At 37.7% G+C, this 27952-nt stretch overlaps 4 protein-coding genes across 4 annotated transcripts; 1 reads left to right on the forward strand and 3 right to left on the reverse strand.

The window, feature by feature from the left end:
• Window positions 5147-10850, forward strand: LOC18587598. The gene is made up of 15 exons (XM_007011475.2): window positions 5147-5638; window positions 6021-6148; window positions 6266-6337; window positions 6422-6535; window positions 7082-7150; window positions 7244-7300; window positions 7878-7931; window positions 8016-8078; window positions 8256-8318; window positions 8433-8597; window positions 8669-8824; window positions 9400-9480; window positions 9603-9664; window positions 9793-9921; window positions 10475-10850. Exons 1-14 carry the CDS (start codon window positions 5476-5478, stop codon window positions 9881-9883), a joined length of 1338 nt encoding a protein of 445 aa, XP_007011537.1. The 5' UTR covers window positions 5147-5475; the 3' UTR covers window positions 9884-9921; window positions 10475-10850.
• LOC18587599 (NAC domain-containing protein 100) lies at window positions 10752-13821 on the reverse strand. The gene is made up of 3 exons (XM_018127994.1): window positions 13520-13821; window positions 12787-13058; window positions 10752-11926 (listed from the first exon to the last, which is right to left on the reverse strand). Exons 1-3 carry the CDS (start codon window positions 13692-13694, stop codon window positions 11414-11416), a joined length of 960 nt encoding a protein of 319 aa, XP_017983483.1. The 5' UTR covers window positions 13695-13821; the 3' UTR covers window positions 10752-11413.
• Window positions 18203-21618, reverse strand: LOC18587600 (RNA-binding KH domain-containing protein PEPPER). Its single transcript, XM_007011477.2, has 6 exons — window positions 21110-21618; window positions 20697-20940; window positions 19630-19778; window positions 19275-19538; window positions 18680-18874; window positions 18203-18548 (listed from the first exon to the last, which is right to left on the reverse strand). The coding sequence occupies exons 1-6, from the start codon at window positions 21470-21472 to the stop codon at window positions 18342-18344; spliced, it is 1422 nt and encodes a 473-aa protein (XP_007011539.2). The 5' UTR covers window positions 21473-21618; the 3' UTR covers window positions 18203-18341.
• On the reverse strand, window positions 21826-27928 carry LOC18587601 (pentatricopeptide repeat-containing protein At5g24830). Its single transcript, XM_018126412.1, has 7 exons — window positions 27766-27928; window positions 27537-27679; window positions 26853-27044; window positions 23304-26084; window positions 22908-23142; window positions 22562-22653; window positions 21826-22455 (listed from the first exon to the last, which is right to left on the reverse strand). Exons 1-4 carry the CDS (start codon window positions 27769-27771, stop codon window positions 23516-23518), a joined length of 2910 nt encoding a protein of 969 aa, XP_017981901.1. The 5' UTR covers window positions 27772-27928; the 3' UTR covers window positions 21826-22455; window positions 22562-22653; window positions 22908-23142; window positions 23304-23515.

Genomic DNA, 27952 nt, shown 5'->3' on the forward strand with positions numbered 1-27952 from the left:
ATTATTATTACATTAGTGATAGCACTAGTGAATTTCAAAGTTTTTATAAATTAGATAGAAATTTGAAACAATTAAATAAAGAATACATAAATGTTGAATGATGAGTGTATCTATTCCGTGTTTAAAGAATTTGTTCGAATCTTGTTCCCCTCAAATCAAAATTAATAAATAAAAGAGACGAAGAATTGAAAAATATGCTTAACCTTCACATATTCCTTACTTCCACACGTGTGAACGTGACAGCAAATCTGTTCCACGTGCCCCAGCCCTACCGGGCTTGGGAGTTCGGTAATCGAGAGGAAATGGCACGCACAAGCGCAAAGGCCCAACGCTGTCTTTCTTTGGAAAATAGAAGCCCAATATTATGAATATGGGCATCTAATCTTCACATAAAATAATTATTTTGTAAATAATATAATGGAAGTAATGACGTGTACAGCAACGATTGTTCTCTTTGCCAAACATTTGCTCATCTTGTGTTGATAGGGATTAAGGGATGTGATGACCATATGTTGCTTTTCCCTATCAAAAACTTCAAAAGAAAAAAGAAAAATCCACGTGGCATTTGAATGGCATATTGTGCCCACTTGGATTGGGACAACTTTAACCTAACGTGGGGAAGCGGCGGTCTGCGAAAAAAATGGCATAAAATACTAATATTATTTCTTTTAATTATTTTTCTTTTTTGAGGCGTAAAAAGCACGAAAAATCATAATATATATATATATATATATATATATATATATATGCTTCGAGAAAGAGTGACAAAATGACATTACCTATCGAGATATGCCTCCACAAAATGTCAAAAGCCTTGCACTTTTTTTCCTTTCCATGTGTTTTTGCCCATGACAGATACAGCTCATCTTTCTCTGATCTCTGCCAGCCACATTCATTTACTGATCTCAAATTGCCTAATGATTTAATCTTTGCTAACCCAATTAAGAACCATATTTTGACATAAAGCTTTCAAGCATGATTCATTAGAGCTGATATTTATGCCACAAGTTGACAACGGTCCCAAAAGAAAATTCAAGAAGCAGGGTGGGTGCAATGGCCCGATGGTGCTGTCTTGAGTCCTGAAAGCCACGTCTATCAAAGATTCCGTTCAACAAAAAACCAATTGCCATCATTTCCATTGATACCTCTCTGACTTTTTCCAAAGCCAAGTGGGTCCAGGAAATCCTGAGTTGGGACCTCGTCTGCTAACCCAATTGAGTAGGGTCTTGGACGGATTTATATCACTTACATGGGGAATTAATCTGGGCCATGTTTTATAGGTGCTCTTTCTTTGGCACACTGGCCCTTGGCTGGCATTTCGGTCACTGGCCTACTTTTGGAATCTTTGGGCGATGCCCCCACTGTTCGTTTTTGTTCAGGCTAGCTAGCAAGCTAGCTAGGCCTACGAATATCAGCAACATGTATCACAGATTTTCGTCCAAATCTTCTTTATCTATCTATATATATATATATATACAGCTCACAGCTAGAATGCTTTGCATAGCAAACCAAGTAGAAGTGGCCGTTGGGGGCTTGCATGAAGAGGTAGACAGTGTGGTGCAGCCAAGGATGACTTGCCGGCTAATCCCTAGGAGGCATGCATTTGCCTTGTTTCTCTGCTTTAGATTATTCCGGCTAGTTGTCCTTGGCTACGGTGCGCTGTCTTCTTCTCATGTAAGACCTACATAATGGCGCAAGTTCGCCAGCAAAATTGGGTTAATATTGGAGCATATATCCGCCTAACAAAGGTATACGTCGAAAGTGCCTTGCCTGGAGAGGTAGAGAATTTAGTGCAGCCAAGGATGACTTGCCGGCGTAGACAATACTCAAATACTAATTATTATTGTATTTTTCCGGCAAGTCTGTCCTTGGCTACATTGGTTTCTCTTCTTCTCATGCAAGACCTGTTACGGCCACCAACTACGCGGTTAACATGTTCTTCTGATAGCATCGAGAGGGAGCTAGCCAACACGATGCGCGCGGTACTGTGTAGTGTAATGCACATCCCATGCCCATGGAGTATTACAAATTCTGCAAATGATATTGTGCTGATGACTGTAGAACTATAAATCTTTTAATAAATCAAGTTCACCTGTCAAAACCCAAAGCACGGGATATGAATATTGCTCCGTTAGCATTACCAAACCATATATCATGCACTACCATCTGGCAACTTTGTCCATGGCTGCGTTTGGTTCCTATTTTTCATGTACTGGCAATGAGCTTAAATGCACTGTCACTGATTATAACACTAATATTCATGCAAATTTTACGTATCGTATGTATATATTTGGCCCTCGTTAATCTTGCACCAAAAGGACTCGCTCACCTAGAAAGAATAAAGAGAAATTATCATCAGCCGGAAATGGAGTTCAAAGTACGGAAGCCTGAGATAGCATTAAAGGAATCAAAGATCGATCCTACCCCACTAAGATACTAATCATGGAGACTACAAATTGTAAACCCTGGTGACAGATGGGCATGCCCCTGGGTCCTTTTTGGGCTATTCAAATCGTGAATCTTATTCTTTCTCCTTTACCTCAAATGAACAAAAAGATCGATCAAATTAATTAAAATTTAAGGAAACAGAAGCAACTTTTTTTTTGAAAAGGAAACAGAAGCAACTTAAGTCGAAGGCTAAGCATTAAGGATCAGAAGGAAAGCTGGAAGTTTCAATTACAAAAGAAATGACAATATAAACTTGATGCTATGTATAAACATATATATATTATATATATATATTATAAAATATATATATAATAGAGAGAGAGAGAGAGGATCAACATTTGGGAACCTAACTTACTTTCGGAAAGAGTCATAAAAAATGGTCCTTATCCCACACATGTTTGGCCCCGCCGATAGCAGCCAAGAGATAACATGGCAGAACCAATGTGCCTTCAGACAGAAGTTTAACAGGAAATCTTGCTCTGTTTGATTTTTGAAAATCATGAGAGAAGAAATATGAATCTATTTTTTCTATTTTTACTTAAATTTTGTCAGGCTAACAACGTGTTGCTTCCAAAAATGATGGCGTTGGTGGCTAAATCTGGAATTAATTAATTAGCTCACCCATTTTCACTTTTGCAAAGTGGCAGGATATATTTTTGCCCAATATAACTTAAATTTCTCACTATACTGATAATTGATCACAGTCAGAGTGGAGGACCAAAACTTTGGGCTAATGCCTTTCCCAAATGAGTAAGGTATTAAATTACACGGGAATATATATGGCATATATTTCCAAAAGATAGAGATAGTGCTTTTGCACGTACCTTTCATTCATGGCCTTTGCTAGCATTAGGGCAATGTAGGGAATATTTGTAGATTTTGATGTTAGATTGTCGGTTGACCGACCCAATCAAGGCTGAGGAAATTTGGGTAGTGGAAAGTGTTACCATTATTCATTTTCATCATTTGCATCTTGGCATTTAATTTGCCTATATATATAAATATATAGGAGATCGCACCACACACATTACAACGTGAAACTAAAATGAGAAAAAGCCCTAGCTAGCTACCTAGCTCTAAGGGCCTTACATGACGAGGTGGAAAGTGTAAGATTAATAAATATTGCTTGCCGCCAAGAATGACTAACCGGTTAGAGGCTAGGGCTGGGGGGTTTGTATTCTTTGATTACCGGCCGGCTGATTGTTCTTGGCTAAATTCAGCTCTCTTCTTCTCATGCAATGATAGGATGGCAAAAGCTGGCGGCAAGATGGTACATATACACGTAGGCAGGATTGTTTCCATTAAGTCAAATCTCAAAAGCGCCTAGCATGGAGAGGTAGACAACGGAGTGCAGCCAAGGATGACTTGCCGCCAATGGCTAGCTGGAGACGAGTTGCTTATACGACCCTTTTCGTATGAGCAAGTCGTAGACCTATGAATAGGCGGTAAGTTGTCCTTGGCTACATCAGGCTCTCCACCTCTTTTGCGAGTCCTTGTTATGTTCATGATGCAATGCATTCATCCGACGGCAACAGATTTATATGTTCTGCCATGCACCACTTAATATTATGTAAGTTTTACATTTACATATAGTACTAGGGCTTGCCATCTTGTTGTTGGTGTGTGATCGGACTGCGGGAGACCAAAAGCACATTTTGAAATGATTGATCCATGCATTCTTCACAAGACAAAGTGGGAACCAGTTGTTTTTAACTGGACAAAAATCTCTCCCGACATCGAAAGCTTTTTGCCTTTTCCTTGTTTCAAATTACACTCTGTAAAGTGTGAAAACCACCTTGGACTTTCTTGTGTTGTGTTACTAATTATTACACTAACTCTCGTGATGGCATAAATTATATGGTATAACTTTTATTACTTGATTAGACATTTGGTAAGAGAATCGAGCAACGTTTCCGTTGAATAAACCAGTATTTCATGAACAATTGAATATATGGCATATCTCAAAGAAACGAATTCCTTCAAATCATGAATGTACTGCTGTAAACACTAGTTTTTGTCTTTGCTTAGCTTCGGTTAAATGTTTATTTTCAATGATTAATGTGCTAGTGGGGGAGAACCAGGTCTAAGGTCTAAGATAGGTCATTCCATTGTCGAAAATATAATATTTTTTTGCATAAAATAAATTTCGAAATTTTTAACTTATAAATTACATGTTTATACCTAATTAAACAAAGACTGTATAATTCATGTCATGGAACGGTGAAAATGACTTTGTTTGGTCCACCATATACTGTAGAACAGTCTTTTTTACTCCAAAAAAACTATAACTTAGCCAAATTTGGACAATGAAATCTCAAAAATGAGCATTACAAACTGAAATTCTAAAACAAGCAAGTGGGCCTTGTGCCAAGCTCAAGCCTTCGAAGTAAAAAAAGCTAGCCCAATTTGTTCCAAGCCTAATGTGCCATCTACTGGGTTGGCCCAAAGAAAAAGAAGAGCCCAATCCTGGCCTGTGGACTGGGGGGATCCTTTCTTTATTTATGGCGCAAAAGCTTGTACGGTATTAGGTGTGGCTTAACTTGTCCCACCTACCCTACCGGCCTTGATTTGTGCACCATTCGAATTCAATTGCCATCAAATCAGCCCTCCCTCCTTCATCATATGCCACGTGCTCTTCTTTAGAGATACTTAGAATCTTGGACAGCCACGTGTCGGTCTGCGCCCTTTAGTTGTTCTTTCCTCAAGGATTCTTTCATGGACCGGCTGGGACTAGTTCGCTCATAACAAAAAAAATATCTCGATTCGACAATCCGACTATTCTATTTCTTCAACGATTGCTTTTGTTTGGGGATAAAATAATTGCCACGTTTCGTGAGGGAGAGCGAAAATCCAAGTTTAAACAATTTAATAATATTATTTTATTCAGAAGGGGAAGAAAGAAAAAGATTTGCAAATTGTTGAATCGATCAATCAGTCAGAAGTTGAAACCGCCCCTTGCTTCTGTTTGGCCTGTGCGGGTGTTAGTTTTTCCTCCTCGGCGAGTTTTGGTGGCTAAGTAACTGGCTGATGGCGGCCTCAAAGCTCGTGATTTTCTCCCTCTTTGTAGCCCTAATTTTCGCCCAAGTTAGAGCGGATGCCTCGATCGAACCCGTGCCTGAATCGGCCGGCGCCGATTCCTCTGCTCGTAAGATTGAGTTGGATCAACTCAAGGCTAAGATCCGTCTTCTTGGTTAGCTTTCCTATTCCACGATTCTCTACTCGACTATTTGTTTTGATTTTTTTTTTGTTCTTTCTTTCTATATTTGTCTCTATTTCTATTTTAGATTCAAGCCTTTTACTTTAGGCGGACTAATCGAGATTACTTCGTTTTTTTCTAATACTAGTAATTCTTGTTATGCATTGACTTTATAATTAGGCTGTCCACTTACTCATAATCATTGATGCTAGGTTTATCAATTATTAGAGTGGCTTAAGCTTACCCTTTTTTTTTTGTTTTTTGTTTTTCGTGGGTGAAAATTAAATTGCTTTTTCACTTATTTGTAATGTGGATTTGATGTTCATCTGGCTAATTACAAATGTTTCTTCTTTCGTTTCCTCTTATGTATATGAAGAATCAAATGATGAGGAAAAAACTCGAGAATTGAAGACCAAGGATGAGTTGATAAAGCAGAAAGAGAAAATCATTCAAGAGAAATCCGACAGCATTGCATCCTTGAACACTGAAATATCATCTCTTCAGGTCTGCAATTTATTTCTTTGTTTCTTTTAAATTGTTAGTGTGATAAGGAAGAGTGTACAAATGCAGAGGGTTACCCATTTATTTTGCTCGTGAAGTGTATATTTTGTTGTTTCTCAGAAAAAGGGGACTTCAGATGCCAAGGAGCAAGTTGGGAAAGCTCACGCGCGGGCTCTTGAATTGCAGAAACAGGTAGTTGCTCATCAATGAAGTTCCTAGTTTTATGAATAAATGAAGCTCAATTTCAACATTCTGATGTGACTTCTGGTTGTCAAGGTTGATACACTTAAAAGTGAATTAGAAGCAAAATTAAAGGACAAAGATTCCTTGGAAGCCCGTGCAACTGATGCTGAGAACAAGTTGACTGAGTTGAATCTAAAGCTAGAGAATGTAAGTTCCTTCTTCTTCCTCTTCTATTTTTGGTTTGTTTGATGTGTGGAATTCCAACTCCTTTGTTGCTATGTTCTGCCGTGATTTTTTTTCTTCATCAATTTGATCTTGTTTCAAGCTGACAGAGTTAGTGGAGTAGTTTAGATTAGTGCGTGTTCTATTTAGAGTTTTCTGCTTTCAGCTTGCTCTATATGTTTTTAATGGAGGACTCATTCTAGTTCAGCACTTTTAATCTCAAAAAAAAAAAAATGCTTTGGAGGGGCAATGTACAGCAGTAGACGCATTCTTCTCCTCCTCCCCCATCTGCCCTGTCTCTCTCTCTCTCGCTCTCTTGCTCTCTTTACGCACACACACACACACACACCCTATTTTTGTATGTGTTTAGCTGTGCCAAGCCTTTTCCGCCTTCCATCCCGCGTTTCCACTGTTCTGTCAAAATTGGAGAAAGATTCCAATTTTTTTTTAGTGGCTCATATCTAAATGCATTTCTTATGGTGCACTTGCTTTGTGTTATAATTTTGTTAAGAGTTGTCTTCCTTTTTACAGCTTCAAAAGATCAATAACAAGCAGAAGAGCAAAATAGCAAAAACTGAGAGAGCTCTTAAAGTTGCTGAGGTATGTTATCGCTAAGTAGGTGCAATATCATGCTTTTCGCTAGATGCTGGTCCTTAAGTGAATTTTCTAACTATAGCATTTTTATTTTAATAGGAAGAATTGATGAAGGCAAAGTTTGAGGCCACTTCAAAAACAAACGAGTTGATGGAGGTAATAAGTTTGCTTAGTTCATCATGCTATGCTATCTGTGTGGCATTCTTTCGATGTGTCTTGTCACAAATATCTGAGTTCATTTAGTAAATTGTCTTTGCTCTTTGCTGGTTGAAGTAATTTTTTCCTTCTGCTAAAAGAATTAGTAAATGGACAACATTTGGTATAGGCCTTAGCTGTTTAAAGTTCATTAGAGGTGGTTACTATTTTAAGTGATAGCACTCTGTTGCCTTAATTTTGATTTGTCTCTTACAGCTTTTAAGTAGATGGATTTTCTTTATCTGGGATTTCTGTTTGTAGGAGTTTTCTTCAATCATCAAAACTGTATATTGATAATTTTAGTTGGTATTACGTGTCGATTTAATCCAATTACCTGTACTAGCTCCAATATAGTCTACATACTACCGTTGTTGATAATGAACTGCAGATATTGTAGCCCACAATGAAAAAAGTTTGTTAAAGCACACAGTCCTACAAGTATCATAGGAAGTTAGGGAATCGAACTTTCTTAATAAATTGTGAAATGAATCTTATTGGAAACTATGAATTCTAGTCTAATACACATGTTTGCTATCAGGTTCATGGTGCGTGGCTCCCACCTTGGCTTGCTGTGAAGTTAATCCATTGTCAGGTAAATTTAGGTAAATATGTAATTATTCTCTTAAATATTGTACAAATATCTCACTTGTGATTCTATCATACTACCATGCTGCAGGCCTTTGTTCAGACACATTGGAATGAGCGCGGAAAACCGGCCATGGATATGGTGATCCAGAAGGTACTATTTACAGTTTTTTTATCATATTTTACTTCTATGTGACACCTTTAATATCTTACTGGTTGAAACGGTTATTTATTACTTAGATAATTGTGTCAAATCTCAAATCTAGTGCAATATTATTGTTGAATATAACATTATATTATTGCAACTAAATGTTGTTCAACTTCTATCCAGGCTCTGGAGAAAAAGGCCTTAGCTGAAAAGTGGGCTGAACCCCGCATGGAAACAATTAAAACTGTAAGCTTCTCTTACAGCTGATTTTTTCAAAACAAATCAGGAGCTTATATGTGATTATATGAGCGTCTTTCTAAGTAAATGGCGTTCTTATGATTCTGTTATTTTCACTTGAAGAAATGGGTTCCAGCTGTAAAGGATCAGTGGTTGGTTGTAACTACATATGCTGAACCACATGTGCAATTGCTAACTGCAAAAACAGTTGAGGTTTATGAGGTATCAAAGAGTGCTATAACTCCTCATATTATCAAAGTTCAAGAAATAGTTGATCCTTACTTCCAGGTATGTGCTTATACTCCACCATGTCTTCTATATATGTTGACATGCATCCTGAAGCACGACTCTGGTCACAGGAAGCTAAGAAGTTCAGTAAGCCATACATTGATCAGGTGGCTACTTTAGCAAAGCCTCATGTTGATAAAGTTCGTGTGGTGATGAAGCCCTATACGAAGGAAGTAGTTAATGCTTATGGGAAGTTTTTGGAATTGGCAACAACATACCATCATCAGGTAAGTTATTGTTTGGTCTCCCTTCATGAGCTATTGTGGTAAATAAGGCATAAGTTTATTGGATTTGTAGAAGTTGGCAGTGTGTATAAGGTGCTGGCATTTAGAACAAGTAAGCCAGGTGGTTATAGTGTGTTACTTTTTTAATGTTGTTGATCTATTTTGCTGGGAGGCATTCACATTGTTTTTATTTTCCTTTTCATGTTTTAAAGGGTTACATATTGAACATTTTTGGTTGTGGCACTACTAGATAATAACTTTAAATGTTCTTTTCCAAGTAAATGAACTGGAATATTGGCGTGACTTCAATGTAATAGTCTCCTAACTGTTTTGGCATATTAAGGTTTTCCACACTGCCTAGAATGCGACTAAACTGAAATTAGTTAGAGGCTAAATCATACAACATATTTTACATGAGTTGTTGGTTGCTTAAATCTTTCAACTGTATTAATTTTGTTTAGAATCTGTAATTGGAATATAATAATTTGAGATCGTTTTAACCTTGTGATCATTTTGGTACTATTCTGTTTAAAAGATATATCATAGCTTATTGGACTATTGTTGCATGTACAATTTAGGTTCAAGCCTCTGTCCGGGAAATGCTCAAGAAGCATGAGCTGACAAGACCTCTTGCAACCAAAGAGCTTGAGTGGTTTGCAGTATGTATATATTGTTTGTGTACCATAGCCTTGCCTATTGATTATTCTTCGCTGAAATCAAATAATATAATCACTGTTTACTAGCATAAACAATATAACTTACTGGTATTTCAATATTGCAGGCATCAGCTTTATTGGCCCTACCTATTATCATTTTGTTTAGAATATGTTCAGCAATTTTCTGGTCAGTTTCTTAATTATCTATTGAGTTTCCTGGTACATTATCTATTGTTCTTATAAGAATGTTTTAGTTTGCTGTAGATATTCGTATTTTCACCATGCTGAAGAATTTAATAACTCTAATTACTGCAGCAAAAAGGCAAAGAAACCTGTTCGACATGCTAATACCAACCAGGGTCGTCGTAAGGCCAAAAGGGGGCACCCAGACAAGCAGACTGCATGAGTTTACTTTCTAGTCTCTTTATTTTGGGAAATCTAGAGGTATGCTTCTCTGATTCAATTGGCCAACATGATAGTAAAACTTGCTTTCAAAAGAGGAGGAATTGGAACTGTAAATTTTGATGGTCAGAAAAATCTTGCATCACAATAATAAGACAGGTGATTAATAGTATCATAGCTTCTACAGCTGATGCAGTATGTCAAACCTTGAAGGTACAGAATCAGGAACTGGTCATGTTGCCCAATGGTTCATAGTTCACCTCATTGGCCTTGCAGTGCCAGGCTTCTGTTGACCATCTGAGTTGCTGACACTTTGCTTCCAACCTGTAAAATATCCCCGTTTACCATCTCTGTAGATGACCAGTAGTTCCTCAGTTGTCTTGTCTTTAGGTTCAGCTAGTAGGTTAAATAACATCAATAGGTAGAATTATGTGATAAATGTCACAAAAGAAAAAAAGGGGTGAGTATGGGTGAGAGAGGAAGTGGACTTAACGCTTATCATTTTCATCGAGGCGTGGTGTATGTGTACCTTGAGCATTCGCCTTATCTATGAATGCAATTTAGCGTGCTAACTATTTTGTTTTGCCTTTTGCAGACTGGACGTGTGTTCGTTGGGGTTAGAAGTTTCATCTTGGATAGGTAGCTTTGATTTTGCATTTGAAGCTATCGAATCTTTTCTTAACCCCCCGACTTCCCTCTTTTTCTTTTTGAGGAAAAATTGAAAAAAAGCTCAGAACCCTTTCCCGCTACACAGTTGAATCTTGAGATATCTCAAATCTAGGAGTTTGTGTATCATGGCCGATGTTGGTTATTTCTGTTAGTGTAATTTTATTTTTTATTCTTCTAGATTCACAATGGAGAGAAGTTTTACGTTTTAGAAACCATACTTTTAGTTGCAACACCAATGGGACGTGTTACCGTTGTGTCCATACACGTTTAGTCAAAAGGTTAATGTTAAACAAGTTATTTTAGATTTGATTTCTTATTGCCTGCATCATTTGTTCATTCATTCATTGATTTTCCGGATTGGCCTCTGGCGTCTGCTTGCGCTTGGTTCTGGATTTGTTAGCTGTTAAAACATTGGCTTGCGTGATATTTTGGACAAAAGATGGCAAAACAAAGGTCAAAAGGTTAGGTTTGTGCCTTTGTTGTCCAACTTCTGTTATGCCCTGAGGGTGGACGAGGATCATTATTATTATGTTTGTAAAGAAAAGTGCCTAAGGATTATTAACAAATAGAACAGTGAGTTTACATTTGACAATAAGTAGAACAGGTAATTTAATAATCTAGGTGCCGGAGGCGAGCTCGAATAAGGTGTGAATCTCAATTTTCTTTTCACAATTGAGACAGACAAAACAAAAGAGGATACTGATATTCCTAGTTTTCAGGGTAGTGACTGTTTGACCCGATGAACTCCCCAGCGTGATGCAGGGGAGTGAAGAAGTATTCCAAACTAAACAGATACTCGTGATTAACTAGTCTATTACTGGAACAAACTTGGAGGAAATTTTGTTTGATTTTTTGCTTGTCCTGATCAGTATGTAGCCCAATAGTTGTCTAAGTCCATGCAATGGTCCATGCTCAGGAATCTGTTGCTAGGCCCATTTGCGTTGTTGAGCTCTGCAGTACCATAGCCATTCTCTGCGGTGAAAGAAGTGGCGCTCATCATGGTGGCCGTAACGTCTTGTTGATGCGTTGCTGGAGGTGGCGGAGGTTGCATTGGTCGTATTACCTGCTGCGTGGAGGCACCTCCGAGATTCAAATTCAGCCCCGATATAGTGAACCCTCCTGGATAGTTGATTTGGGATTGAATAGGCAGGTTTACAGTAGTGCTTGGACCACCCCTCAGGACCCTTGAGAGCTCCGCTAGTTCTGCGTAGTTCCGCCCCATAGAGAACTGATAGTTTTCCGCCTGCATCATTGCCGGTGGCATGACACTTGCCCCTATTTCCAAGTTGTAGGGATTAACTGCTCTTGATTGATTCGAAGGGTACTTTTTCACCCCCGCACTCTTCTGGAACACACGGCAAACAACCCATTCATCCTGCTGGAACACATACTTTTTTCGTCAGTATAAATCTCCTCGCGTTGGAGACTGGCTACCTAGTTTTTTTGGACCAAGCTTCTTTCTCTACTTTCCTGTTTTAGTAATTTCTGTACCATGTCCTCTTGGCGAACTTATTTGCCAGATTAATATTAATAGGAGCGATTGCAGAAAAACACTACATAACAAGAGACAAAGAAGATCTTTCTTCAGCTTTTGTTTGCAATTGGTTTAAACCCATCAGCTTACTATGAATTGCTTCAAAAAAGTTCTTTCAGGTGGCCTTCCTGGCGTATGCTGATGATTTTACCATGAATTATGAACTTATCTCATACTAAAACGAAGGTAATGCAGCCCCGTACTCGAAAATGGTTTACAAGCCTAGTCAGATGGCGTAATGTAAACGAAGTTAAAAAATAAAAAACGGAAGAAGAAGTGCTGCATTTTGTTTTCATTGCTGTGAAGGGATGAGTGCATAGAGAAAGAATCAATGTAGATTTCTAATATGAATGAATGACGTGGATGTTAGCAATATACTCTCACTTTGCACTACTCAAAATGCTCGTACAAACTTCATTGTAAATTTACTTTATACCAGGTACTTTTATTTCCAGCTTCACGAACTGGAAAAATAGGTGACACAGGCATAAGCTTGATGATAACCAGAACCTAGCTACCTCCAAAAAGGAGGTTAGAACTCCTATAAGATTTGGAATGATATGACTTACGTACTTGGATATATATTTTAGTACCTTACATACTTTTCCATAGATCCAGGTCAGAAGCAATGATCTGATCAAACTATGAAGCAATACATACATACAGATGATGATGATGCATGAGCAGGGAGTATTGATTGGTACCTTGGTAGTTCTAAAAGATGATTTCGAGTGAATACGGTATTCATGCATGACCCAGTTGGTTTTCTCCCCTCTGGGAGCTCTCCCTCTGTAAAACACTAAGGTTTTCTTCATCCCAACCAACTCTGATGTGACGCTGTTGAAGATCTCCTTGTCTTTTCCTGTGGTTTTCCAGTAACCAGTGTTGGTTGCTCGATTTGTTCTTACTCCAGTTGGGTATTTTCGATCCCGAAGGCTGAAAAAATACCACTCTTTTTCTCCCATTTTGGCCTTCCCTGATTTGAACAAACGTTTTGAAAAGAATCAGACATCTAATAGTTAAATTTTATGCAAAGTTTGTCTTTTTGTTTTTTTGAACAATATATATATATATATAATGATATATTTATCACAAGTTATGAATGCAAGTTGATGCTATTTCATCGTAAACTTGTACTTCCTTCCTTCCTTCCTTCCTTTCTTTTCTAAATTTCTTCCTGGGATTAAATTACTTACGCTACGTACGTTCGTTAAAGAGCTATGCTGCAGGTAAAACTTTCTATATTCGATGAAAGAGCATAAATATGACTTTGGGCCTTTATAATTTCTTTCAGAAGACTAAATTTGCCTTAGTGATGGAATATGCATATTACTATGAACTCAAATCTTCGGTATTGATGCTCAAACTTAATTTAGAACCAACGTGGATTAAGGATATTTAGAGATTAAGGAATAAAGAGGTATTAGGATAAACTACCAGGAAGGTCCCAGGGCTCGCACTTGTTAAGATCAACATCAGCAATAGCTCTTCCTGTAAAGCTAGCATCTGAAATCTTGTTCACAAGATAGTAAGTGATGAGCTCTTCGTCGGTTGGATGAAACCGGAACCCTGGCGGTAAGGTTTCTTCTTTTCCCTGTCCTTCCATTGCCATTTCCTTTAAGCTTTTCTTCTTCCCAACACTTTGCTCCTGTAGTAAAGGTAAAGACAAATTGACATAAAATGGAAAAAGGCAGCTGCTAAAGAAGCAACCAAGGAGAAGTGAAAAGAGTATGCGGATTGATTATCTTCCAAACTAACAGAAAAGAATATTGAAAACCCTTTAGGAACTTTAGTATAGCTTAGTTGTACGAAAAGAAAAACAAATTCTTCGGTCAGGGTTTGCTGATCGTTATCATCATATCATATTTTGAAATAATAGAACAAGGATTCTAGATCATAAGCAAGGTGTCAGAGTTGAAGAATTTAGCTACCTTGTGGGTTTTCTTACTTACCATGCACAAGAAACCGAGGAATTTAAGCTCCTGATTTGAAGAAAGAGAGCTGAGGGTATCTGTGAAGCTCTCACCTACTCTGGGTCTTCACTTTGAAGGTACAAGATAAATTTGGCCACTGACCACGTTCCTATTTTTATACATATATATATACGCTTTTAATCAATACACTAATATCAGTAGTATACATAGTAGAAAATTAAAATAGTTATAGTAATAAAATAGCGATGGATGACAAATTAACAAGAACAGGAAACCAAGGCATGCAAGTGCGAGTAAGACAAAGTCACGTAGATAATGTCGACTGCTGCACGTAAACCCCGTTTCACATTTCAGATTTCTTTCAGACCAAACAATCAGCATATATATTTGTATATGCCAGCTGCCAACATGCCACGTGATAGTGGACCTCTTGTCCTTTGGAATTCAATTCCGCCTACCTACCAATGGGTTCTTGCCACGTCGGATGGTCCAAATGCCACGGTGGGACCGCCTTTGAAATGGTAAGAGGAAGGAAGTGTCACGTGCCAAATGGATTAATTAGGAGAGGAGAGGAGAGGAGACGGGGCATGGGGTTTCCTGGGGAGCCAACCGCTGCCATATAAAAATGAATAATTCAAGGAACAGACGACCAATCTCCTGGATTCCCTACCCCTTTTCTTCTGCTGTTTCGGCTCCTTTAGTTTGTGCACATCTCCTTCATTATTTTTGGCTTTCACTCTAAAGGACATAATTTAAGGCGCTATGTATATCACACACCCCAGAGACAAGGTATCCATGCAACAGACCACCGTAGATTACACATGCATATAGAATAAAATAAAAATTATATGCAGAAACCAAACTGAGGAGTGGAGTTCATTTCAATTTGTCTGTTACATAAATTGCAAAACCCTGAGCCCATCATTTATTCTTTCACATGAATTCAAGGTTCATCAAAGTATATCTAATAATCGCTTTATGCATGCAATGATTTTTCTGTCTTCAAAGCTGAATTGTCCCTCCATTGTTTGACAATTTCAAAAATATAGGGTAGGGTGCTTTCTTGTTTGACTAAACGGTAAGCGAATTCCTTTAGCGTGCTTCCCATCAGACAGGAAGTTGCGGTGGCACAACCAGTCGTCCAGACTTCACCGCTGTTTGCTTCTGTAAACGATGAAGTATATCATGCACACCTCATTCACGCAAACAAATATAATTATTTGCAACAATTTATTTATATATCTATATATATATGCAGGCATTTTTGAGATGTATAAGATTCATAGCGATCTAATTATCGATCATTGCTTTATATGATTGATCATGACCTATCAAAAACCAGAAAGAACTCCTTTTTTCTTCTCTCAATATATATTCCATTCTTAATTTTTTCTTTTAGATATATATTCATTTAGGTTCTGAACATCTTGTGTTTCTCATGATCAATAGCAAAGACTTAAGACTGCAGCGGCTCTTAATTGTTCATGAAAACCAGGTCTATCTAACCCTGTATATATAGAATTAGTTTTGGACTTCAATTCTTCTCCCCATGGAAGGATAAGGGCATGCATGTCCCCAGTTTGCACGTTGAGTGACTAATTCTTTACTAAATGCAAGAATCAGTTTTCGTGTTGTTTAAGTAGAATAGTGGAACAGCTGATATAGAGATTCATAATCGTAACAATTAATCAATTTTTTTGTTAAGGGTGACTGTTAGTTATGATTTTGAGGAAAAAAAAAGTTAAAAAAATTGTAGTGGTATTGAATTTTGTTCCATGTACAAGACTTCCCAGCACATTTAAACAATTGTAGGAGTAGCCATCTATCCAAATCTTTTCTTTACTTATCTCACACTTCAAACATGAAAATTTCCATAAAGGTCTTGATCATGCCTACCTGTTCTGATATTGAAACTCACCTACTATATATCTCCAGATGATAAAGTTTTGTTGTTTTGCATCCTGATATTGAAACTAAACTAGATATGCTGATTCATGGCTACTACTTTTTTTTCTTTTCCCTTTAGATATATACTATTAATTTGATCTACTGACTCGTTAATCATCAGTTTGATATCAGCCATCCGCAACCTGCGCTAGCTTTTGCAGCCCTCTCCCCGAGAAATTCAGATACAAGCTTCATCCGAAATTATTGAGAAAGAGTCCGACAACCCCATATATTTGGTTCTTCCCCATGCAAATTACGTTCAACGAGACATGCTACTATAATTGTTTAGCTTTCAGGAGATGATGGTGCTTAATAATTAAGTCTGCAATTGCAGAAGCTGAATAGTAATTAAGCATATACTTTCCTCAATCATCATCCATAGCAAATGGTGATCAGAGGTGGGTGATTAAGATCATGATCATCCATAGAAAATCGTTTGATATTATTGGTAGTTTATATTACATGAACACTATGTCAACAAGTGATCAAACATAGTAACAACAATTTAAATTAAACCAATTGTTATGCAATTTGTGAGCAATGATTGTCAAGGCTAAGTACTGATAAAGCCAGAAAAGGTAAGCCTGCAATTGTTCTGCCTAATGGAATCCAACTGCCACCAAAATTTCCAATCCATGCAGCTGGCGTGCTTGATTTAGTGATGAATAATGCCATTTAGCCAATTACCAGTTCGTAGCCAATATTATATTTATTGCTGTCAAGTCGGAAATGAAGCAGAAATGAGACATCTGTCTAAGAATAGGTAGAGACAATGAATCTCCAGACTAGTAAATTTGGCACAGAAGATTGCTTGCTTGTAGCTACTTGCTTGGCACTTCAAATTGCTATTAAACAGTTCATGTTTGAATGCATATTATACAAGAGATATAGTTACTTATATATTTATTTATGTATATGAGTTATATCATTTTGTTGAAGTTGTTGCATATAAGTCCTAAAAGATATAACGATACACATATGCACCATACTTCAAAATCATCTTGTTATTCTTAAAATTATAAAATAAGATTACGTGTTAATTTACATAAACATTAAAAAAGATTGTGAATCATTCACTTATTCAACACGATTCTAATATACGTGTTTGTTTTCTCTCGATTCACTCGTGATTAAGCTCTTATAATAATTCAACGACGACTTTAACGATGCATTCTCGGGGTAAAGTAGTTGTGCAGTAATTTTCAAAAAGACTCGTAGAACAATGACATAAACCCTAAAGTAGGTTTGGGAGATTCATGCTTGGCATGCTACTTGTCAAACACTTCAAAATATTTAAAGAAGGGCTGCTGCTTAATCTCACGGTTACGTCTTACCAGGTATGTTCCATAGGGCATGATAACAGCGATGAATCAAACTTTGAAATGGAAAAATGTGGATGATCATTCGTTGGTATGAATATATAGAAAAGATCAAGTAGAGTGCTGAGATGATTATTGTTCCCAAAAGGGATGCAAAATATTCAAAGGAGTAGTTGCATGTCAAAACAAAATGATCAAATTAATTATACGTGGGATTATATATGCACAATCTTGGCCAAGTTTACCACACTAATTACAACTTGTACTTGTATCTAATCTTGTTTTGATTTTGTTCTGTTCCCCTCCCCCTCCCTTTCTCTATTTTTTTCCTCTGCAAACATACAAGTTAGGCTTTAGTTAGCGTATGGTCTTGTTTCTTGTACATTTCTTGTCCAAAAATATAAAGTTATAGTTATGAATTTGCGCCAGGATTCGCATACGTTAGGTTGGAACTCGGAGGAGTCCACGTTCTACATATTTAGACTTAATATACAACATTCAAAGTTTCGGAGGGATGGAACAAGAATTGTGAAGCAAGGGCGCCTAGGTAGGGTGGTCGCTAATAAGTTTTATGTTCAGTGACTTTAGAGTCCACGGATCACCATACGTCTGAATTTACAACATATTCATTTGCTCCAACTGTATCATATTCAATTATAAAAGTACTTATATGATCATTGCTTGGTTCAATATGTAATGATTGGGCTAGAGGAACACGGAAAGGGTCGAGGTTTCAAACTTTGGTTGAGCCTAAGCGGGCCTACGAAGGGGTCCATATCATGGCTGATGCTCCACTTTTACCCAACAAAATACATGGGTCTTAACCCATTGTGATCATTTATCCCTGTCCCAGCAGTCTTATTAATTTGCATGAGTGAACAAACTTCCCTTTCTATCTCTATTCTGTCTGTCCTCCGGTATTTCCACATCAAAGTCACGCAGTCACATTTCCATACATATCTTAAATGGTGAAATATAAAGAGCTTCATTTGTTCCAAGTATCTCTATTCACTGAAATAAAAGAAAATGGCTCCAGCACATTTAAAACATTACGGCAACTCAGTACCTAAAACTGCTATATCCTCCCAAATTGGAGGAGGAAGAGGACCTATAGCCTCCACCACCGGACGATCCATACCCTCCTATATGCGATGATGCAAATGTTGAACTATACGTGGTCTCTGGCAACTGGGAGTATGCACTCAACCCTGTGTCAACCTTGCTGTATATGCTTGGTGCGGGTTCCTTGTGACTGCTAATAAACTCCTGCAAAAAGAACACCACTTGAAGCTGTTAAAACGATATCTTACATGTTAAGACCTGAATTTGTACAGAGGGAAATTCACTCAACAATTACAATCTCATCTAACTTGTGACACAGAATTGATGATAGCTACCTGGATTAACTGTTGGGCCATCTGAACTTGTGAAGTGGTGCCCTTGATTTCCACCGTAATCTCATCCGGTAAACCCCCACTCTCTTGTATTGTTAGGATTGCTCCACTCGCACGGCGAATATATGCAATATTTGATCCACCGACACCAATGATGTCCTCTGCATAGGACAATGGTACTTGCATTGTTTGCATCATCTAAAACAAAGAGTACCCATGCTAATGTTCAATCCAAAAAGAATAAGCCAACCAAAAAAAAGAAAAAGAAAAGAACAAAGAATTGGCCCAGAAGAATATAAAATAATAATAATTACAAAGAAACTGAAAGACTGGGAAGACATTCGCACAATTCTTCTATCAATGCAACTGAAGCCAGAACAGTACACATAAGAAAGCCTCTATCATTTGAGATCATTTCCTAACTATTACCAGCAACAAATGGATGCAGAGGTATCCTGAGATACTATAAAAAACTTTCTTGAAATGAGCACATGTAACATAGCAACACCAGCAGCAGCCATTATTTTGATGATTATGATTATCTTCATAATAATTACCTAAAAGCTCAATCTCATATGTTGATAATACATTGACAAACCTGTGTAACTATAGGAGCAGCAGCACGACTAACTCCACTTGAGCGTATTGCTCCAATTCCATGATCTTGTCCATATAGTGACAGTCCTGATGCAGGAATTTTGGGTTCTAGATGAGCTTCACGATCATATAAAGGATCCCGCTTCAATGACAGGGAATAATCAGAACCAATCCCAGTTTGATGAGCAGAAGCAGAATGCAGTGAGGACTGACTTCTATCAGTCCAGGCATCAACCGGACGCTCCTGTGATATTTTTGCATGGTACTGACAAAGGCATATGTTTCAGTACAGCTTGCAGTTTAACCCTTACAACTCTGCAAACATGTAAAGTAGAAATTTCAGGTCTAACACTTACAGTTTTCTCAAAAATAGGAATGACGCTTTGATCAACCAAGAACTTCCTCAACTGTCCCAGCACAGCTTCTAATGCTTTAAGAACCTTCAATGCTTCGCCGTGTATCTCCACAATTCTCTCATCCGAAGAAGCATAGGATGGCACTTCATCTGAAATAAATATAAATCTCAGAACCAAGCTGCTTTGAATTCAAGGGGAAAGAAATAAGGTACAGCAAATTTAGAAAAAGAAGTAAAATATACAGAAGATGGGGACTTGTTCAGAAATATACAACATGAGGGAAGAAAAGGAAAAGGAAGAAGAAGATACCACAAGAGGAGTTTATTTGATAGTTAAGGTGGGGGGTATTTAAACTCAAGACCTCAACTTTAGAGGTAGGGTGTGGCCACAACTAGGCTGTTGTCTCAGCCACCAAGATATCCCATCAAATTAGCAAATAGAAAACCAAGATTTGGGTTCTAACAATCAGCTAGGAAAGTCTTAATCCGAGTGGGTTAACGAGGTCAGTTTTCTTAAAATCCTTGCTTGGTTCTAGTAGATAACTAATTTAAGGAACCATAAACAGGTAGTGTATATGCAAACAAAAAGCAAACCAAAAGGATGAAATGCAGAAGTCAGGCATTGGCTTGCTTGATTTTGCCTTTTAAACTGAGATGTCTTACGAAATGGTAATCTTATTCAATTTCATTCTACCTTTACTCTTACTGACACCATTCTCGCACTCAGTGGAGGTCATTTCCTTAATTTATGGCGAGCTAAATACATGCCGATCCCACCTAAGTATAAGTAGTCAATGCTAAAAGAATTCCAATAAGAAGGGAAACGAAAAACTAAAAACATGTAGAATGAAACAGAGGTCCCCAGTAAGCAAGAATAATAGAGGCCCACCACACCAGAAAACTGATAGAGCGCCACTTAACATCAAGCAAAGCCGCAAAGAAGAAAATCAACATTGGTAGTTTAAAAATTGTGATGAAGAAACAATATAGAGACTGAAGAAAAACATCATTGAAGCTGTTCCATGCAACAATTGTAGCAAATGTTTTGCAAAAAGAGTAAAATTGCACCTTCTGATAAAACCCGGACAGAAGCATCAGTGGCCTCCTGAATAGATTTAATAGTTGAGCCTTGCTTCCCAATCAAATTGATTGCTTGGGAAGATGCCACCAATAACCTTATAGAACAAAATGCTCCCCCGGCAACGTCACCTTCATTAGTTGATAGACCAACCACACGTTTAAAAACTCTTACAGCAGCATCCATTGCAGGGGAGAGTGAGAAATCTGGCTCTTCTTTTCCAGATATTAGAACCTAGAAAAGGAAAAAAAACTTTGCCCTAGGTAAGTAAGACATAACTACGCTGCACAGAATGAATAACAATTAATAAGAGAAACAAATAAAAAGATGGAATTTTTTGGTTGTGGGAAAAACCCTAGAGTTATTGTAGGAATTGAAGAAATGGAGGGAAAAGGTAACAGACAATGCGATCAGGAGTGCCAAGGGGGCCTTCGAGGATGCGAATGCGAGCACGAGTTTCGTCGCACATCTTCTTCACGAGTTCTCCCTTGCGTCCAATGATGCTCCCAACCTTTGAAACCGCCACAATCAACCTGAACACGTTGCATCCTGGCCACCCGGGCCACTTCTCCACCGTCGCCTTCTTAATCTCCAGTTCTTCCTCTTCTTCTTCTTCTACTTCTTCTCCCTCTTCTTGCTTCGCCGTTACTTGTTCTGCCATAGCCGCGGTCGTCGCCGGAGGTGAAGGAGAAGGAGCGTCGGATGCGGGTGGTTCGGCGCGGACGCTGATAGAAGTTTCGTCCTTGCTATTGTTGTTAGAAGCCATTGAATTTTTATTTCGCGAGCTTGTTCTTTGTGCTTGCGCTTTGCGAGAGTGAAAAGAACGGCTTTGAGTTGAGCGGTGTCGCAGTTGGACAAATGCTCAAGCTTTGCTTTAGGAGTTCAGTTTTCGCTAGGACTTAATGCCCACCTGTCATCGGCAAAATTTGAGCTTTTTATTTATGTATTTCTTCTTCCTTTAAATAATTAAAAAAAATTACTTTTCATGAAAATTCTTTTTTAAAATAACTTTTTCTTATATAAAATTTAAATAAAATTTTTTACTACATTCAACCAAATTTTTATATTTTTAATTTAGATAAAATAACTCTTAATGACAAATTATTAATTAACAATATAATCGTTGTTACATAGCATCATTCATATTAATAAATGATATGGTTACAGACATTTCACCGTTCACTTCAACCTCACATCATCGCTGAATGAACATACAATTTCTATGAGAAGCTCTGACTATTTCTTTAAAAAATGAAGGAGTTACAAAAGGAAACATTGCTAATGTACCTATCTCAGCTGAAGCATGGAATAGATGGACTCTTCAGCTCTAAACTTCCAACATCATCACATACTACTAAAACAGTAAACATCTGATTGCATATTTGATTTAAATGGAGGTTGCAGCTTGACAACCATCGAGCAATGGGGGTACAGTAAATGAATAAGTTTGTACACCCAGGCCAGAAGCTTATGAAAGCAACTCAGTGATCCACATATAAAAAGATCAAATAGGAAGGAAAAGTTACATTATTGATGAAGCTTCTCAAACTATCAGCACCAAACCACCATTTGCAATTATGTCCTACAGCTGATGGACAGGATTGGATTGGTTATCTTTTCGTCAGCTATGGAGCCACCAGATGATCTCTCTCCAGTCTCCGCTATGCAGAATACCTTGTAGTTGTAGAGACCAAATAGGGCTCAAGAAGCCTCCTTTTGCAGCCATCTCCATCGTAGGGGACCTTGGTGCTTCATAAACCAGATAGATACGAGTACTCAGTAGAAGATAAAAGTACAAACCCATGTTTCCGTAAAAAATATAACAAGCTATAGATTATGTGCCATGCAATCTTACTTCATTTCCAAATTGGGAATCTTCACTACTAAAAGGGCCCTCAAAAACATTGCCACCAGCCCTGCCCTTTTTTGCTGGATGATGAGCTGAATCTACCATACACATACAATGGGAAGCTTGAGAAGATGAAGGTTAATGTAGCCCCCCATTCTTTTCTATATTCCAGTAAAAACACATAGCCCGTTCTTCATTTTTTCAAAAAAAATATGTAGCCCCATTTTAGTCCTGGGAAGAGACTAATTAGCAACTATGTCTAGGATTTTGGAGAGCTATTCCATTCACCAGAATCACAAATTATACTAGAAATCAAAATGCCTAACAAATAAAGATAAATTTAAACAAATACCTTGGTCCTCAGGTGTCTTGGAACAAAAGGTTTTGGCAGTCTCAAAGCATTTAGTTTTCCTCATTCTATGCAGTGCTCTTGCTCACTGTTAATTCAATTTCCAAACCATGAGGTGATTTAAACCTTACTTCGGGATCCCTCTGATCAAGCAGGATGTGTTGTAAACTGGAGGTTATCCCTATCTGATGCAACTACCAGTCTTAATCAGCCTTCAGTTCCTGCCAAGCGCCTGGAACTGAATGATTACAGGAAAGCTGTATGGATTCAAACCACATGCTCATGTGTACGAAAGAGAGAGATGCTAGAAATTACCATTAACTTGTAATAAATGCAAAATAAAAGAGAACTTCAGCATATTAAGAAAAAAAGCTTAAATAGACGGTAAAAGACGCATACCTCCTTAAAGAACACATGTAAGACTCAGCCTCCAAAATCCCAAAACACTTGACATCATTCAAAACTTGGACTTTCGAAACCATGACTTGAAAGCAAAAATGGGTGTTGCTTTTCTTGATACCCGTATCTGATTAAAAAGGATAAATCATTTTTTCCTCATCAACCACTTCTGATAGAGAGCAAATGTCTTAGTCAGAATTCCTCAATTTCCACTACTTTTTAATAAGTTTCTCATAGGGAACATGATCAATTTGTACACCAGATCTCTGAATCTTGGCAAAAAGCTCTTTTGCCTCCCTCAGGTTACCTCTCTTCCAGTGACCTCTAATCAGTTCTGTATAAGTTATTATATCAGGTTCACAGCCTCCTCTCAGCATCTCATCATGTAATTGGAGTGCAAAATCAAGCTGTCCAAAGTTAGAAGCAGCACCTATCAATAAATTATAGGTAACCACATCTGGGAAAAGGCCATTTAAAAGCATCTCCTTTTTCACAGAATATGCACTTCGTAAATTTCCTCCTTTCACTAGTGCATGAATTAATGCATTAAAAGTAAATATATTTGGTGAAACACCAAATGATAGCATTTGATCTATAATAGATAATGCATTTCTAAAATCTCCACATCTTCCATAACCATGAATTATAAGGTTCCATATAAGAGGCACTGGCAGTATGGACTTCTTTAACATGCTGAGAAGAAACTCATTAGCTTTCACAATATCTCCACAGGAACATAGGCCTTGAATAATTACTTTATAAGAAATCTGATCTGGAGCAATGCCCATTCTTAACATAACACCATGAATGTGACAAGCCTCATCAAATTTTCCCTCCTTGCAGAGAGCACTTACAAGTGTGTTATAAGTAACAACATCAGGAAGTAAACCTCTTCTAAGCATTTCACCACAGTATCCGTAAGCAACCTTCCTGTTCTGACTCAAACAAAATCCGTGAATAAGGACATTATAAGCAACAACATCAATCTGAATATTCTTTTGAAGCATCTCATCCCAATATCCAAGAGCTTGAACCATATCCCCACTCTTAAAACTACCATCCATAAGTATAGTTGACGTTATCAAATCTGAAGTTGCTTTCGAATTGTCATCGCTTAAAATCTCTCTGAGAAGCTTCATAGCATCTCTTAATAGACCTCTCTTCAACAATGCATGCATAAGTATGTTACAAGTAACTCTATTTGGCCTAATAGAACAGCTGGCCATAGCAGAGAAAAGATATAGAGCTTTATCCATATCATCTATAAGACAGTAGCCCTTGATAAAAGTGTTGTAAGTCACATGGTTTGGAGGTGGACCCTTTTCTATCATCTCACGAAAAAGCCAATCTGCTTTCTTCATGTCACCTATTTTGCAGAGGCCATTTAGAAGATAATTGTGTGCAAGTACATCAGGAATAATACCTTTCTGTATCATCTTCCTCCGCAACATTAGAGCTGATCCCAACTTCCCGTCCAAACATAAAACCTGAATTATGGCTTCACCATGGTCCTCCCTTAACATCTTCCCAAGAAGCCTTGTAGCATCTCTCAGAAGATGTCTCTTGCACAATTTATGCACAAGCATACTACATGTAACCCTATTTGGCCCGATACCATGGCTAGTCATAGTGGAGAACATATAAAGGGCTTTATCCACATCATTTGAAAGGCAGCATCCCTTGACAAAGGTGTTGTAGGTCACATGGTTGGGAGGTGGGCCAATTTCTAGCATGTCCCTAAAAAGCCAATCTGCCTTCTCCATGTCACCCTTTTTGCACAAGCCATTTAGAAGATAATTGTGTGTAAGCACATCAGGAATAACACCTTTCTTTATCATCTCCCTCCGTAACCATAGAGCTGCTCCCAACTTCTGCTCCAAACACAAATCTTTAATCATGGCTATCTGTCCAGCATTATCATCACTTAAAATCTCTCCGAGAAACTTCATAGCATCTCTTACTAGACCTCTCTTCAACAATGCATGCATAAGTATGTTACAAGTAACTCTATTTGGCCTAATACAACAGCTGGCCATAGCTGAGAAAAGATAGAGAGCTTTATCCATATCATCCATAAGACAGTAGCCCTTGATAAAAGTGTGGTAAGTCAAACGGTTTGGAGGTGGGCCTTTTTCTATCATCTCATGAAAAAGCCAATCTGCTTTCTTCATGTCACCGATTTTGCACAGGCCATTTAGAAGATAATTGTGTGCAAGTATGTCAGGAATAATACCTTTCTGTATCAGCTTCCTCCGCAACATTAGAGCTGATCCCAACTTCCCGTCTGAACATAAAAACTGAATTATGGCTACACCATTGTCCTTCCTTAACATCTTCCCAAGAAGCTTTGTAGCATCTCTCAAAAGATGTCCCTTGCACAATTTATGCACAAGTATACTACATGTAACACTATTTGGCCTGATACCACGGGTAGCCATAGTGGAGAACATATAAAGGGCTCTATCCGCATCATTTGAAAGGCAACATCCCTTAATAAAGGTGTTGTAGGTCACATGGTTGGGAGGTGGACCAATTTCTAGCATCTCCCTAATAAGCCAATCTGCCTTCTCCATGTCACCTTTTTTGCACAAGCCATTTAGAAGATAATTGTGTGTAGGCACATCAGGAACAACACCTTTCTTTATCATCTCCCTCCGCAACCATAGAGCTGCTTCTAACTTCTGCTCCAAACACAAATCTTTAATCATGGCTATCTGTCCAGCATTATCAGCTTTCAAAGTGCGTACCTTGAGTCCTAACTTTGTCAATGATATATTTTCCCTGAAAAATCTCATATGGAAATGAAAGACATTATAGGTGAGAATTTTCTCATTTATAAGTCATTGAATCATCCATGACCAACACTCTCGAAATGCTTATGTAAAACAATTGGAAGATCTGAATTAACAATCAATCAATCCTGACATAAAAGATAATATTAAAAACAATTTCAAGATCCCAAGAGCAAGATCATTTCTTAACATCAACATGCAGCCTTGATTTAAAGAAGTTTAACCAGATATCAACATATGTATATTATTTATACCCAAAGGCAGAAAAAGCAAGTGTTACTTCAACTATGAGTTCAAGTCTTCAAGATGCTTAAAATGTATATTTGAAACTCTTAAAAACAAAGTAGTATATCCAATCTATTAGACATTATAAAAGTCATAAAACTCACAAAGTAGGCCTATGATTTCAAAAGAGGAAAAAAGAAATAAACTATCTTTATCACATATTGCATATAACATTAATTTAGTGTTCACTTTCTCTTTTGAGCCATGTTTGTTAGATTGACACAAATAAGTCATAACATTGCGCTCAAGCAAAAATAAAATGCATGAAGCATTCAAATTTTGATTACAAATCATCAAAGGATAATAGGAATCACCACATGATTGTTTCCTTAGTTTTCATTAAACTCATTGGTTGTATGAGATGAGCATGGAAACAATATTAAATGATTGTGCAATTCTCCTGTTTCAAATTTTAGAAGGAGAAGAAAAGAAGCTGTGATTCCCAAACAAAAAAAAAGAATCAAAAGCTAACCTCATCATTTTCAAACGCTCCAAACTCTCCTTTAGTGTTGCATCTAACACATTGAACACTGCCTTTGGGTCTTGTTTGCCATTGAAATCTTTCTTCTTAAAAAACCAATCTTGAGTTCTCAACTGATAATGATCACTGGTAGCTGGCATGAGATCTCCAACAGCTGAAAGTGGATTTTCAACCTTACTAGCCCTTCACGAATTTTCAGGTCCATAAATTAGAAAACAAAATGCAAGGCAAGGTGCAATATGCTCAACAAAATGAACTCCATAAAATGTTTTCTTTAGGCTGATTAAAATTTCTATTGGATGGTTCCATCCAAAAAACAAACACTTTTGGGAAACTCAGAGTGGTTGTTTGTCTATATTGGGAATTGTTAAGAGGATGAGTCCTGTTTGTTGGATCACTCTGTAGGTTATTCTTTGTTCTATCACGTAGTTTTTTAAGTCTCCTCAGTTAAAGTTTAGCTGCCTACCCCAAGAACCCTTTTCCTTGTCTTGGACTGTACCATTAATACATTTACATAGCAAAAGTTAAAACAGCAAATCAAATTAAAGCAAAGATGGTTAAACAGCTACAAGAACATTGCAGATTCTTCAAGTTATTTTCCCCACAAAATATAACGATATAGCTGAACTAAACTTGGAAGGGAGATTAATCTGGAAATTAAAACAAAAAAGTTACCTTGCATTTGGATTAATGCTCAAAATGTTGGCCACCATCTGCGCAACATTGTACTTAATGGAATCGAGTGCTTGATTCAAGAACCGAATCAGAAAAACATGAGACGATGAGCATGGCATTGATTCCCCACAGGCAATTGCTAACTGGATAAATTCAAAAAACCATTTTCTTTTTACCTTTCAATACTTCTTTTTTACAAAGAAGAAGAAAAAAGAACAAGGGAACTCACGGCCATTGGATTAACGTCCTCGTAGGGCAAGGAATCTCAGTAGCTTCTAACTCTGCATCATCACTTCCTCTTCGTTCGCGGTTGCCCAGCCACGGTTGAGGCAGAAGTCGGAGGAGTTTTGCTCCGTTTTCTCTTTTCCCTGGGCTTACCGGGTTTCCTTGGATTTTGGACCTTGACTTCGAATGGG

This window comes from Theobroma cacao, chromosome 9 (assembly GCF_000208745.1).
Source record: "Theobroma cacao cultivar B97-61/B2 chromosome 9, Criollo_cocoa_genome_V2, whole genome shotgun sequence".
Lineage (NCBI taxonomy): Eukaryota > Viridiplantae > Streptophyta > Magnoliopsida > Malvales > Malvaceae > Theobroma > Theobroma cacao.

What these genes read in the sequence shown, in the direction of transcription:
- LOC18587601 (XM_018126412.1), bottom strand. An exon ending in AGCATTAATCCAAATGCAAG is followed by an intron (nt 27,045 to 27,536) that starts GTAACTTTTTTG and finishes AAATTCGTGAAG; the next exon opens with GGCTAGTAAGGTTGAAAATC. An exon ending in GAGCGTTTGAAAATGATGAG is followed by an intron (nt 26,085 to 26,852) that starts GTTAGCTTTTGA and finishes GAGATTTTTCAG; the next exon opens with GGAAAATATATCATTGACAA.
- LOC18587598 (XM_007011475.2), top strand. Translation starts at nt 5,476, where the DNA reads ATGGCGGCCTCAAAGCTCGTGATTTTCTCCCTCTTTGTAGCCCTAATT. An exon ending in AAACAAACGAGTTGATGGAG is followed by an intron (nt 7,301 to 7,877) that starts GTAATAAGTTTG and finishes GTTTGCTATCAG; the next exon opens with GTTCATGGTGCGTGGCTCCC. An exon ending in GCATGGAAACAATTAAAACT is followed by an intron (nt 8,319 to 8,432) that starts GTAAGCTTCTCT and finishes TTTCACTTGAAG; the next exon opens with AAATGGGTTCCAGCTGTAAA.
- LOC18587599 (XM_018127994.1), bottom strand. Translation starts at nt 13,694, where the DNA reads ATGGCAATGGAAGGACAGGGAAAAGAAGAAACCTTACCGCCAGGGTTC. An exon ending in CGAGCCCTGGGACCTTCCTG is followed by an intron (nt 13,059 to 13,519) that starts GTAGTTTATCCT and finishes TGTTCAAATCAG; the next exon opens with GGAAGGCCAAAATGGGAGAA. An exon ending in CATCTTTTAGAACTACCAAG is followed by an intron (nt 11,927 to 12,786) that starts GTACCAATCAAT and finishes TATGTGTTCCAG; the next exon opens with CAGGATGAATGGGTTGTTTG.
- LOC18587600 (XM_007011477.2), bottom strand. Translation starts at nt 21,472, where the DNA reads ATGGCTTCTAACAACAATAGCAAGGACGAAACTTCTATCAGCGTCCGC. An exon ending in TTGGCACTCCTGATCGCATT is followed by an intron (nt 20,941 to 21,109) that starts GTCTGTTACCTT and finishes TTCCTTTTCTAG; the next exon opens with GTTCTAATATCTGGAAAAGA. An exon ending in TTCCTATTTTTGAGAAAACT is followed by an intron (nt 19,539 to 19,629) that starts GTAAGTGTTAGA and finishes TGCCTTTGTCAG; the next exon opens with TACCATGCAAAAATATCACA.